The sequence below is a fragment of the Penicillium macrosclerotiorum genome (genome assembly GCF_028827735.1).
Source record: "Penicillium macrosclerotiorum strain IBT 26536 chromosome Unknown utg000001l_segment0_segment0, whole genome shotgun sequence".
Lineage (NCBI taxonomy): Eukaryota > Fungi > Ascomycota > Eurotiomycetes > Eurotiales > Aspergillaceae > Penicillium > Penicillium macrosclerotiorum.
The window spans coordinates 153595-167207 of NW_026643081.1; the positions used below are offsets into that span (position 1 = coordinate 153595).

The window sequence follows — 13613 nt, forward strand, 5'->3', positions numbered from 1 at the left end:
AAAAAGCTCCAGGAATAAAAATAGACGATATCAAGGTAAAGTAAAAGCTGCAGGGTACTCAGTGGCTATAGAAACTGATATCATTTTTCAATATGTTTTCAAATCAAATGTTAGCTTGATAATACCATATGTAGAGTTTAAGGCAAGAGTAGAGACGATTTTCCTGATGTGGAAATTTCCACACCTCAGACTCAGTCCCTTGAGCCGTACGAGCTGAGCTGAGTCTCCACGATGTAAGTAAGCAACCTAAAACAGGAACTAGAGAATTCAAAGGCTTTGTTTGAAGAAATGAGCTTGCTCAAGGTTCTATTGAATGCAATAGTGGTATAATAGAAAATCTAAAAATACATCCAGGCGGGTTGGACCGCACAAAAAATCAACTCAAAGCTCCAGGCCCAAGACGATCTCGTTCATGCAAAAATCATGCATCATGGCCATCAAATGGCGCAATAAAATTCCCAAAGGTGGGAGAAATGGAAAACATGTCACGTTCTATAATGAAAAATGAAGAAAAGAAAAGAAAACATCAAAAAGATGATGGGCGCTGAGAAGCTCATGCGTTCTCGGCATGATACATCTCTTGCTCCTTGCGACCGTAAAGAGTCTCATCCCCAGTCCACTCAGCGCGGCGCGGGATTTCGAATTTGCTGCTCTTCCAGGGAGCGACCTTGTTGACGTACATGTAGTCAAGTTCCTCGAGAGTGCGGTCCTTGCCCTCGATGACGAAGAAGAAGACCACGACGGCAGCAACAAGGAGACAGCCAGCGAAGACGTAACCATAAGCGAAGTCAATAGAGCTGGTGATGAAGGTGGTGAAGAAACTGATGAGGAAGTTCCAAGCCCAATTAGAGGCGGTCGCGAGAGCCATACCCTTGGCGCGGTACTTAGAGGGGAAGAGCTCGGCGACGATGGCCCAGGCCATGGGGCCCCAGGTCATAGCGTAGGCAGCGATGAAGAAGCAAGTGACTACAATCATACCCTTGCCAGCGCCGGGGGTGTTCTCGGGATGGTCGATATCCAAGACAAAGTGACCCAGGGAGGCGAAAATCATGAACATCACGAACATCCACAGGGCCCCAAAGATGAGACACTTGCGACGTCCATAGTTCTCCACAATGTAGAGGCCACCGAAAGTTGTACCAAAGTTGACTGCACCGAGGATAACCTGAGTGACGAAGCTGTCCGAAAGGCCAGCACCCTTGAAAATGGTGGTTCCCTAAAAGAAGTAAAGTTAGGATGATAAGACTCCAAAAAAAAAATATTTTGAATCACAGATCCAGGGGCATCCAAACAGAGTAACATACGTAATAGAAGAAGTAGTTAGCACCAGAGAGCTGCTGGAAGCTTTGGATAACCATGCCCAGGAGAATGCGGTAGAGCATGCGAGGAGCAGTGATGAACTCGTGCCATTTCTGATCGCCAGACTCGGCTTCGAACTGCTCCCGAATCTCGTCCATTTCTTCCAAGATACGGACGTGGTTCTCTGGGATACCATAGAGCTTAGCCAGAGTGCGCTGGGCACTCTCGACCTTGCCGTGGCGGAACTCAAAGCGAGGGCTCTCGGGGAAGAAGGCCATACCTCCACCGAGACCAATAGCGAAGAGGAAGGTCAAACCTAGGGTGATGCGCCACTGGGCAGTACCCTCGAGAGTGTGGGTACCAAGGTTGATACAGTAGGCCAAGAAGATACCCAGGGTCACAAACAGCTGGTAGCAGGAGATCATAGCACCACGGATGTGACGGGGAGCGCTCTCGCCTTGGTACATGGGCACGACAAGCGAGCAGCCACCAACACCAAGACCAGTCACCCAACGACCAACGACCATCTGCCACCAGTGTCCTGAGGGCGAGGTGATCTGGACAATCAGGCCGACAATGAGGATGGCACACCAGACCGAGATCGACCACTTTCGGCCAAGGAAATCGGCCAGGGGAGCACCCACCAAAGCACCGATCAGGGTACCGATGGACAGCAGACCAACAATGAGACCCGAGCGAACATCGCTGAATGCGTATTCGCCGCTGCTGTTGAGCTGGCCATACCGTTGCAGATAGTTATCCATCTCCTGAAAGCCCGAAATCTGACCGGTATCATATCCAAAGAGCAGACCACCCAGCGAGACGAAGAGGGTCATGACTAAGGAGTGAATGGTAATGCGGGGGATTGCGGTATTGACAGTAGCCGGCACCACGGGCTTCTGAATAGGGCTGTTCTGGAACGAGGACTCCGTGCTGGGGTTCAGGGAGTTCTGGACCGGAGTGATGGCCTCCCCATGATGGGAGGAAGATTCTTCAAGACCCATGACGGATAATTCTTGCTGGGGTCTATTCCTGAAGTGTGAGAGCGTGGAAGCCCGAGAAGTGATGGGATTATATATGATAGATAATATCAACTAAGACTCGTTCAGGCTGGGTAGAGAGACCAGAGGAAAAGTAAAGCCCTGACCGAATCCTGGATCGTCACAAGTAACCACACTTCAGGGCCGAGGAGATGACCGTGGGGAGAATGAAGGAATAATCGGGGGGGGGGGGGAAATTCAGGAGAGGGAAACAGGGACCTTTTGTAATCCGGTGGACTCAGAAACGGAAAAAGGAAATGAGAAAAAAAAACCAACCCACGTCTCTCCACAGGGAGAAGACTTCCCCTGTGGAGAGACATGGTGGAGAGACACGACGCGGACGATGGCCATTGCCCCAGGCCACGAGCCAACAACAGGGAGCCGATGATGACAACCGGCCGAAGCCGACTCGCACGGCCACGAGGAACCCACTCAAGCGTGCAGGAGAGTCCAGGACAGGGCCGGCCAGCGTGGGTTCCGGCAATGGGTCGGCTTTGGTTCACCACTCAAATGTCCCCGGGCAGCCGAGGGACCGCAAGTCTGGAGATCGGGATGACATGGTGGCAAAACTCGGCGAGATGTCCCGGACTCTACATGCTGGCCGAAGGCCGAGTCGTGGCTCGGGATCGGGCCAGGTTTGTCATCGGGGCCGAGAAGATCGGGATCCCTTCGTCTATTCAATCTTCGCAGAGAGCAGACCCAACTGCTCTGCCCCAGGCTTCCTTTCTGTCTCGCAATCGGATGTTTGTCGGGGCTCGGGGTTCTCTGGAGAAGCGGAGTGGGCCATGTCATTGAGGGAGCCGGGCCATCCGACCCCAGGCACTCCGGATTGTTCGCGCTGGCTTCATGCCCGATGTGTGCCCCGGTGAGCTTCACACCCCAACTCTCCGCGTCAGGGGGGAAAACTCTGGAGAGCGAAAGTGCGGAGTCCGGAGGCCCAAAACCGGCTTTACACGTGTCGTCGAGGTTGACTCCCAGGGTCTTCTTCCGAAATTCCCTGTGTCCTATTCCGCCATCACGGTCGATGATTCGGTCGGTCTTGACAGACTCAGCGCAGGGCACCCCATCATCATCCCCTTTCAGAGGCGCCCCTCTGGTAGCGATGGGCCCCGCCGTGCGCCTCCGTCTCAGCAGAGTCTTACGATCCCATTCTAGATTACACTGCAAACCCTCACCCAGCCACGTGCATCTGGCCTACTCTAAATTTCTCTTGTTCGCGTAGAAAATTTTTCAAGGTTCAGGAAACCAGGTTGATAGTAGTCCGGGAACCACGGCCATCAGTGGCGGCGCCACACCCGTCGACTGGTGCCTGGTACGTCACTGCAGAATCTGCGCCCGTCGAAAGAGCAACTAGCACTAGCAAATCCTAAAGACTGGGCCACACTCGTCCACAAACGTACTGCAAATGAAGATCGCCAAGAAATAAATCCACCCAGTTCGTTTCATTGTTGAAGTACAGTAGCCAGTTGAAAAAAAAAATGAAAAAAAAAAAAACACACACACATCAATTGTCCGCTTGGTTCTTGGCCGTAGAAGATCGATACTGGGCATAGCCATTCTTTGCCCCCAAGCACCAGGCAAATCGAGAGCAGTCGCCCCCAGCTTGCATCGAGACTCCAGGACGACCTCATTGACCAAACCAACCAAACCGACCAAACTGACAAACTCCCGCTTTTTCCGAGCGAACGTAACGGCTGAGTCAGCCCGGAGTAGGTTTTAGCCAAACGGCGTGGGAGGTTTGCGCATTCGTCTTGTCACGACCAGGATCAAGGACGAAGCACGGAGAACGGAATAGCCTCGCTCCGCACTCGGTCCGTCTGGTGTGGGCTCACTCGACATCGTACGGCCGGTTTGACGGTTTGCCCTTCCAGCGTTCGGCACGACAAACCCGGCTCTGCGATTCGCCAAGGAGATCTCTGGCCCCGCGCCCGACTCGGCTGGATAAATGCTCTTGGCTGTATCTAATTGCATAGGCTGACGAAATCCGTCCTAGATCCCGAGTTATGGTTCTGCGGCCGGCCATAGGGGAGTGGGGTCAACGCTGACTGGGAGGGAGATATGCCGGGAAAAGTTTTAGATTTTAGGTTGTCACCATCCATCGCGATAGTCCCGGGTTTCGCGTCACAATCTCGCGTGGCAGATCTTGGGGCAGGGGGGACCCGCCAAGATGTCTGCGGAGTCGTCATCAACCGCCATCGACGACGGCACCGCTGCCTCCAGACAGACTCTACCCCGAGATCCCTCAGGAGCGGCGATCCAATGAAATCCCATCTTCGGCTTCGGCTCCCGATCTGCCTAGAAAAGGTTGGACGCGCTGTGACCCCCGCGACTCTTCCTGCAATCCCGCTCTCCAGGCCCTTGACGGGTTGAGACAAGTGTCGCTTGGGCGCCATAATTTCCCCGGGGTGCAGCGGCGCTAGGCTGCTTTCGACTGTGCAGGATTGCCCTGAATGGATTCAGACCTTCGGGCCGTCGCCAGTCCGAAATGATCGAAGGCGCAGGTCCATCGCCCTCTCTGTGCCGTACCTCGCAATTCCCCCTCCTCCCGCAATTAATCCGTCACACAAAATCCCGGGTTTCCCCACCTCTTTTCCTCAAACAACACGGACGGCCTTGCTACTTCAAGCCCGTGGTGATGCCAGTCTATGGAATCCGCCATGGCGCCCATTTTCCCTCTCCTGGTTTCACAACGGAGCCATGTCCGCCTGTCATGCTGCCCCATCTCCCCGTAGGCCCTCCCTGGAGAAATAAATAATGGCTTCCAAGGCAGCGTAGAGCGGCTGTCAACCCTGGGGTGCTCATCAAACTCGATATCATGAAGTCCCTAGCCATCTTATCTCTGGCCGGCCTCGCCTCGGCGCAGGTGGCCGCGTACGGACAATGCGGCGGCAGCGGTTATACCGGCTCGACGACCTGCGTGTCAGGATACGTGTGTCACTTCTACAATGACTGGTATAGCCAGTGTATCGCGGGTAGGTACACCGTCTGCGTCGAAAGAACGTCGCTCAGAATCCGGTTCGAGCAGGGACATCGACCAGCACTAGCAGCAGTACGACCACGAAAACGACCAGCACGACCACCACCTCCAAGACGACCACCAGCACGACGTCCAAGACCACTTCCACCACGACGGCCGTGGCTACCTCGACGGGTTTCCCAAGCACCAATGGGCTCAAATTCACCATTGATGGGGAAACAAGCTACTACGCGGGGACGAATTCGTACTGGATCGGCTTCTTGACCAACGACGACGACGTCGATCTTGTCATGGACCACTTGAACGAGTCCGGCCTCCGCATCCTCCGTGTATGGGGCTTCAACGACGTCAACACCGTTCCCTCCTCGGGCACAGTGTACTACCAGCTCCTCTCCGGTGGCACAGCGACTATCAACACTGGCGCCGATGGCCTGCAGCGGCTGGACTATGTAGTCGCATCGGCTGAGCAGCGCGGTGTCAAACTCATCATCAACTTCGTCAACAACTGGTCGGACTACGGCGGCATCGCTGCCTACGTCTCCGCGTTCGGCGGCAGCGCCACCAGCTGGTACACCAACGAGGCCGCGCAGACTGCGTACCGCAACTACATCAAAACTGTCGTTGCCCGGTACATCGACTCCCCGGCGGTGTTTGCGTGGGAGCTCGCGAACGAGCCGCGCTGCAATGGCTGCGACCCGTCCGTCATCTACAACTGGGTCGAGTCCACCAGCGCCTATATCAAGTCTCTCGACTCGAAGCACATGGTCTGCATTGGCGATGGTGAGTAGATTCACATAAGGTGGAGAGAAAGGGGAAATTAGGCGGTGTTATCCACTAACGTATGTCTCACACACACACAGAGGGCTTTGGCCTCAGCACCGACTCGGACGGCAGCTACCCCTATACCCTCGGCGAGGGGTTGAACTTCACCATGAACCTGGCCATTGACACCATTGATTTTGGCACGTTCCACTTGTACCCGTCTAGCTGTAAGTTCTGCGTATTTTCTATCCGAGACTGGGCAGCCAGCTTAACACGAACATATTAGGGGGAACCACCAACGACTGGGGCAACGGTTGGATCACGGCGCACGGCGAGGCGTGTGCCGCCGCAGGAAAACCGTGTCTGTTCGAAGAGTACGGTGTGACATCCGACCACTGCACCGTGGAGGCGCCGTGGCAGGCCACGGCCTTGAGCGCGGAGGGCATTGCGGCCGATCTATTTTGGCAGTACGGCGACACCCTGAGCACGGGCCAGACATCTAACGATGGCAATACAATTTACTATGGATCAAGTGACTTTACCTGCTTGGTGACGGATCACGTCGCTGCTATTGAGGACTCATGAGGGAAGGTATTGCGTGGGGTCGATCTGGGATCCTGTTTGTCGGAGAAGGGAGGGTGATATATATATCTCCCTCCATTTTAACAAGTCAATTCGATGAGGGTCTTCCCACACTCTATTTCAGCATTCTGACAAGGCGTCAAATTCTCCATGCGATTCATACTAATGTAATTTCCTGTAAAACCAGAAATCTTAGTATTTTCCAGTGAATGACAGACATAGTTACAGCATGCAGCAAAGCGGGTGGATTAGTTTGGATCGTGGACTCCACACGTGATGGACCGAACGACGATTACCTTTTTTGAAACATACGATGTCTACTGTAGATTGACAGTGCCAGACGCCTCAGGGATGCACCATAGCGTGCCCCTAATTGCCATCTCAGTCTTTCTACATCTTCCAGGAAAAACGATTGATCTTGTGGCACCCGCGATGCCAGCGCAGACCCAGAGGGGAAGATTACAAAGAGAACAGGCGGCCAAGAAGTGATTGTAATAGATAGCTCAGATTGATTTTGATTTTTAGATGGATTGAGTTGCTACGCAACTAGTAACTGATATGACACATGAAGATAGCTATGCTTAAATATAAAAGATATACCCAGGAGTCTCCCAATCAAGGCCCTGACAATTCGCTTTACGGTTGGGTGAAGGTGCGTGGGAACAGGATGACCGCATTGGAGGCGAAGAAACCGAATGGAAGTCGACATGGGTGAACGGATGGATCGAATGGACCGTGAGAAATCGAGGAGAAACCGCTGGGAAAAAGACGAGTGGTCGCAGGGGACAGATGGTTGACTGCAAGGGAGGTGAAAAGCCGCAAGGGTATCAATGTTGGCTGCATGGGATATTGAAAGTACCGTGATGGAGTCGGAGGATGATGGAAAGGGGCGAGATGCGGGAAATCTGGAGTTGGGGAGGGTCAAATCAAATGATTAACGGCTTTTGACTTTGTCCTTCAACTTGTCGGGGAGTTCCTCAGTTGCTTCGGGGAGAGAGTCGCTATCGTCGTGATGATCCACGGCATCGGTGGGCGGGCCGCGGTAGTTGTTGTAGCCCCAGACGCCATACCAGATAGCTGCAATCAGCACGAACCCGAAAAAGACAACCGACGCATAATTCATAGTTTCCTTAGTCACGGACTTGGTGGTTGGCATGCAGAAGAGAGGAATGGCGAGAAGACTCCATCCTGATGGGACATTAGCAAACCAAAAAGGAGGGGCGCATCTTTATGGAACTAAAGAACTTACCGAGGGCGACCACATTTGCAATGGCACCAAAGATGCCAAAGTTGAAGCTACCGTTCTTGATGTCCTCGCGGCGACGGAAGATCAGGGAGACAGCAACGGGGCAGGCGTAACTCATGGTCAAAAAGATGACACCGACACCTGAAAAGGCATTGTAAGCTGCAGAGGAGCCGAAATAGATAGCACCCAGGCAGATCTCAACCACCATGCCCAATACCAATGCGTTAAAAGGGATATCCAGCTTCTTGTTCACCGAGCGCCACCAGCCGGAACCAGGGATGCCACCATCACGAGCAAAGGCCCAGGTGCAGCGCGAGGTGGCCGTGGCGCAACCGACACCGCAAATGAGACCCAGAACCAGCAAGGGAATTGTCAAGCAGAAAGCACCGGCCGGGTTACCAACGGCATTCAAAAAGATGACCGGAAGGGGTTGGGATGCGTTGATGAGGCTAGTGAGGTCCAGTGGCATCACAAAGCAGACTGGGATGAGGAAGATGAGACCGGCGACAAAGTTGATCACAATAGTTCCCACCATGGCCTTGGGGACCATGACAGCGGGCTCGCGTACTTCTTCGCAGAGACTACCAAGTATTTCAGTCAGCATTGAGGTCGATATGGCCGGCTGGGGGGTAAGGCAAGCGGCAGAGATCTGGTAATTCCTGCTTTTTCCCCGAGAAAATGTGGTTTATATGGACTTACGAGATAATCATGCCTGTGGCCGAAGTGGCATAGGCAGCCTGCAGGAGACCGATGAAGAAAGACCAGCCGGCAGGCCATCCAGCCTGGGGCTCAAAGTTGCCAAACACCCAATCAGCTTCGCGACGACCGCCCTTGGCAATGACCAGGAGACAGATGACGATTGCCATCAGTCCGGCAATAGTCCAAAAGATGGCGAACGTCTATTGAGAATGAGAGAAACCACACGTTAGCCAAATTGCCAAATAGGGAAAACAAGCACGTGGTGCGGCCCGGCTTTGAACCGATCCAAGCGCGACTCGAACGAATGGGAATATCGAAACAGCGAACATACCTCCAACCATGGGAGCCACTTGTTACAAAAGGCCGAGATGGCGTGGGTTAACAGGGTGATCGCCAGGAAAATCAAAAAGGTTTGATAGGCCTGGAAGTTGCTGGTGATGCCTTCGCCGGCGGCATTTTGACCGAAGACGTCGAGACAGCCGATAAAGAGCAAGGCGGTTCCGAAGTTCACAGCCAGTGTGATCGTGATGTTGCCCGCCACGTAGGACCAGCCGCAGATCCACGAGGCTACTCGTCGACACCAGAGAGGTGATAATACGAATGTTTGGTAGTAGACGCCACCGGCCGTCGGGTAAACCGAGGTGATTTCGGCGAGCGAGATGGCGACACAGAGAATGAGGAAGGAGACGCAGACCCAGCCCCAGACGATGTTGGCGGGACCACCAGCGACGAGCGGATAGTAGAGCGTAGTAGACAGGCCGTAAGGAACCGAGGAGAGAATGAAGCACATAAAGGTGACCTGCCAGATGGAACGGTTGCGCGACAGTTCGGGCGTGTAGCCCATGCCTTCCAGGGTGCGATCCGCATTGGTATTGCTAACGCCTGTCTCGACGCGCGACATCGACACTTTGGATGCGCGTCGCGAATCCCCGCCGGTAAGCATGGTGACGGTGAATTTTGGACGATCGATGTGGTTGATCAGGAGAATTTAGACTGGCGGGTGGCGGCAGGGCATGCGGGCCAGTAGAACTGAATTCACGATAGCCGGCGCAATTCTATATCAAATACACCTTGCTTCGTCGAGCCGAAGAACAAGATCTCCCAAGATGGACAAGGGTGGAAATGCGCAAACCAGAGATAACACACAAGAGAAGCAATCCAAAACAAGGTTCAGCTGGGGCACACTGGATAATTAAAGGCCTCCAGAGAGAAAGAGAGAGACGAAAAAAAAGAGTGGAGTACGACGTCGAAGATTACCCAAAAGATCAAAAGGGCGAGTTCGCCGGGACTACGTTAGTTCGCTTCCACGCATTCGACGGGTGTATCGAATGGGATTGCACGGCTGGTGGGAGACAATAGGGTGAGCCAATGGACGCCGGCGACGATGTCTTGGGTTTCTTGGTTCAGATTTCTCACGGGGGAAAGAACCTGGAAGACTTGGAAGACTTGGAAACGGCCGTGGGCGACCGGTGATTGGCTTGGAGGAGCGGGGTGGGGCGGAGTGGAGGAGTGGGGTGGAAGGTGGTTGGTCTTTGGCCGCGGGCAAGGGCTTGGTGGGTTTCATCGCGCCCGGAGCAGATCGGAGCCCTTTGGGCATAGCACGGGTTGGCCTTGCGGCAATTATTCTGTATTCGATGAAGAACGGAGTTTATGTTCTGGTCATTTAGGGCTGTCGAGAGGATGATCATGGAAGTTGCAAAGCTAAATCCTTCCTTTTTCCCGTTCTGTTACTCCATAGAGCCCCATTTCATGCAGTCGTTCTCCGTAGTAGCATGTTCCAAGGCCGAGTCTTCCCAGGCTGACTCGAGTTCGGGGTTCGTAAAAGATCTCCTCCCTTTGGGGATAATGGTCGTTCGACAACGTCCCTTTCCGTGTTCTCTTTCCGCACAGCCTCCGCCAAGCCATTCCTCTCGACCTTGTGCGGTGCATATCATGAGTGACCGTGTCGTCCATCTGTACGGTGCCCTGCCATGCCACCAGTACAGTCCGGGGAATGATGATGTCAGGGGCGTGCGAGGCGCCTGCGAGGCGTGCGCCTCCCATTTGGCGTACCGTCGGATCGTCTCCGCTGGGGGTCCAGTCAATGCCTAGCGGAAAAATGGTCCTTGAACAGGCAGACGGGCCACTCAGTCGCTCCGTCCATGCCGCACTGACGAAAGCCCCGGAATCAAACATGAAACCAAGCCCGAATTCTAGAACCGCGTACTCCGGACGCTGTACCTCGTACTCTGGTCCGAAATCCATGGCTCTCCGACGGACTCTCGTCGGCATCCGGTTGAAGGTCTGCCCAGCTCGCTCCGCGACAAACGTCGATACGGATAACATGTTCAACAATGTTGGATGATGGATCTCGGTGCCTCTTCTCCCTTCATCTCCGCTCTCTCGTGTCTCCTGGCTCCCAACAGTAAATACCAAACAAGATGTGGGGCCGCAAGGCTTTTTTTTTCACCGATAAAACTACTGTACGGAGTATGAGATAATGGGTGGACCCCGAAGGGGAAGAACAGGATTTGATGGATGAATGATGTATTGATAGTTCTAAGAAAGTACCGAATTTCCTCTCGAACCAGGCGCCCACGATAAGGGGGAGGGGATCGAAGTGCGCGTTGATACGCGCCCAGCGAGGCCAAATTAGATCCGGGATCCTTTTACCTTATTTGTGGCCATCGCGCAGTATCAGGGCCCAAGTCCTCATTATCAACAGACTTCACTAGTCCCGGCCGGCAGAGTTCCTATCGTTCCCACCTCCTTTATCGTTTTGGTCTTGTGTCCACACAGGTTCAAAAGTCAATGGCTACCTTTAAGGCCTGATGCTGTGCGGCGGCTTGGAAGGTCGTGTAGGCCGTGGCCCCCTCCACACTAGGAAAGTCTGGCGAGCGGATTAGACCTGATTCACTCGGCCTAAACTATATCAATCACGACCAAAGCCGCTAAGGCTCCATCCTCGTGCAACGGTGCCTAACATAATCGTAGACGAGACATGGGGGAAAGAGTAAAAGGGGAAAAGGGGGGGGGGGAAGAGGGGAAAACAACACATACGATGGGTCACCAGTGAGCCAATGTCCAACTGCCCGGACTCCACCAGCCGCAGCAGTCGCGAAGTAGTCGTCGCGTTGACCAGCGACATGTGGATACCTACCGGGTCAGTATACACGCCGTTGGAGGGTCCGATGTGTTCCCTTCTCCCTTCTCTTCCCCCCTTCCCCCACTCTATTCCGCGTACTCTCTTCTCTTTCCCGCGTGAGAAAGAAGGACAGGGGAAGTTCCCCGAAGACAGCGGCAGAAGGGGGAGGACGAGGAGGAGGGCAAGGATAATCACAAAAAATCGAGCAAGCAATCAAACTTACTGATATTCCGATCCCAGAGTTTCTCTAGGTGCAGGTCGACCTTGGTTCCGTGGACGCCGACATTGGCAATGCGTCCTCCCACGGCCACCACCTCCTGGCACAACCCAAAGGTTTCAGGAACGCCCACGGCCTCGACGACGGCGTCAAAACCGTCACCCCGCGTCAAGTCCAGGAGCCGCTGCCGCGCGTCCGGGACGGTCGACAATATAGTGGCATGGGCGCCGAGCCTGCGGGCCGTCAGTAGGCGTGTCTCGTCGAGATCGATGACGACGATGAGCGCGGGCGTATATAGACGCGCGGCCAGGAGGGTCGCGAGACCGACGGGCCCTGCGCCGACAATTAGTACGGAGCAGCCGGGCTGGATGTTGGCGCTCAGTACGCCGCACTCCAGGCCGGTCGGCAAGGCGTCGGACAAGGCGACAGCGTGGTGTGGGTCGATGGCCAGCGACAATGAGTGTAGTGAGAGCGTCGCATGAGGCACGCGTACGAACTCGGCCTGTGTGCCGTCGAGTGAGTTGCCCAACAGCCAACCGCCGGTTGTGCAGTGGGAAGGAGGCCGCGGCGGCAGAAGCGGCAGGCGCCACACGAGGTCATACAAGAGATCAGCACGCGGTCGCCGACGTGGTGGGTCGTCACGGCCGCGCCGACGGCATCGACGACTCCGACGCCCTCATGACCCAGGACGAGGCCAGGTTTGACCCCCGGAACGTCGCCTTTGAGGATGTGGAGATCGGTGCCGCAGATAGAGGCGTGTAGGAGACGGACCACAGCATCTGTCGGCGTTTGGATGGTGGGTTTGGGGCGATCCTGGACCTCGACCGTGCCAGGACCCGTGTAGACGAGAGCTTTCATGGTCTGAACCGGAGGAAGGATGTCGCCGTTCTAGAGAGGACTTAAAAAGAACCGAGATTGGTTGCAGTCTACTGGAAAACGGAGAGAATCTTGGATCAAGATCCGTGTAGGGCAAAATGCCATCCAGTGCTTTTTATGCTGGTTTGCCAGGGCAAACATCTAGACCGACTACTGCAGCCGGAGACAACAGCGATTCGGGGACTGCATATTTATTCTGGGATGTCTGGAAGTTGTGGCTCATCGGCGATGGTCCGATAGGCCATTGCGCTGATCGTGGCTGCGGTACGCGTGCGGGGGACGTGGGGCAACTTGATATATCGAGATGAGGTCAGCTGTCGCCAGAACGAGGTGAAGTAGAGAAGCAACAAGACCGAGTGATAGTTGTCATGGATAGACAGGGTTGTGGTCGTAGTTGTGATATGAAATGGTTAAGAGACAGCGAAGGAAGTTGGCAGGCGACGCCCGTTTGCCACATCAATGACACCTGTCCCACCCCCCGATATGTTTATCCCCGTAGACGGCTGACAAGGTGAACAAGGGTAATCCGTGTCGATTGACGGCCGGTCGAAGCCTGTCAACTTGCAGACGACCGAGATGCGCAGCTCCCCCTCGCCACTCGCAGAACTATCAGGCCCTCCCCCGCATCGAGGTCATTCCCCGAGCGGAGGAGGAAGATTCTTAAGATCGAGTCTGCCAACAAACGCTGTTCTAGGCTTGGTTGGGGAAGATCATTGGCTCACAACCGATATCTACCCCGGCTTGAGACAGTTTGCCCAAATCGGAGTCCGAACAGGCCGAAGTACCTAAGC

General features: G+C 54.5%; 6 protein-coding genes across 6 annotated transcripts; 2 read left to right on the plus strand and 4 right to left on the minus strand.

Annotated features, from left to right (window-relative positions):
- Positions 1-553: 553 nt before the first annotated feature.
- Positions 554-2303, minus strand: N7462_000043 (sugar porter family MFS transporter; the record flags this gene model as incomplete). Its single annotated transcript, XM_057071769.1, has 2 exons — positions 554-1216; positions 1305-2303. 2 exons carry the CDS (start codon positions 2301-2303, stop codon positions 554-556), a joined length of 1662 nt encoding a protein of 553 aa, XP_056938299.1.
- Positions 2304-2596: 293 nt separating this feature from the next.
- Positions 2597-3494, plus strand: N7462_000044 (uncharacterized protein; the record flags this gene model as incomplete). The annotated part of the gene is made up of 2 exons (XM_057071770.1): positions 2597-2974; positions 3159-3494. 2 exons carry the CDS (start codon positions 2597-2599, stop codon positions 3492-3494), a joined length of 714 nt encoding a protein of 237 aa, XP_056938300.1.
- Positions 3495-5154: 1660 nt separating this feature from the next.
- N7462_000045 (uncharacterized protein) lies at positions 5155-6663 on the plus strand (the record flags this gene model as incomplete). Its single annotated transcript, XM_057071771.1, has 4 exons — positions 5155-5315; positions 5378-6096; positions 6177-6305; positions 6365-6663. The coding sequence occupies 4 exons, from the start codon at positions 5155-5157 to the stop codon at positions 6661-6663; spliced, it is 1308 nt and encodes a 435-aa protein (XP_056938301.1).
- Positions 6664-7594: 931 nt separating this feature from the next.
- Positions 7595-9548, minus strand: N7462_000046 (putative amino acid permease; the record flags this gene model as incomplete). Its single annotated transcript, XM_057071772.1, has 4 exons — positions 7595-7848; positions 7910-8487; positions 8606-8805; positions 8937-9548. 4 exons carry the CDS (start codon positions 9546-9548, stop codon positions 7595-7597), a joined length of 1644 nt encoding a protein of 547 aa, XP_056938302.1.
- Positions 9549-10306: 758 nt separating this feature from the next.
- Positions 10307-10930, minus strand: N7462_000047 (uncharacterized protein; the record flags this gene model as incomplete). The annotated part of the gene is made up of 1 exon (XM_057071773.1): positions 10307-10930. One exon carries the CDS (start codon positions 10928-10930, stop codon positions 10307-10309), a length of 624 nt encoding a protein of 207 aa, XP_056938303.1.
- Positions 10931-11385: 455 nt separating this feature from the next.
- N7462_000048 (uncharacterized protein) lies at positions 11386-12804 on the minus strand (the record flags this gene model as incomplete). Its single annotated transcript, XM_057071774.1, has 4 exons — positions 11386-11474; positions 11645-11740; positions 11953-12448; positions 12562-12804. The coding sequence occupies 4 exons, from the start codon at positions 12802-12804 to the stop codon at positions 11386-11388; spliced, it is 924 nt and encodes a 307-aa protein (XP_056938304.1).
- Between the last annotated feature and the right edge of the window lie 809 nt (positions 12805-13613).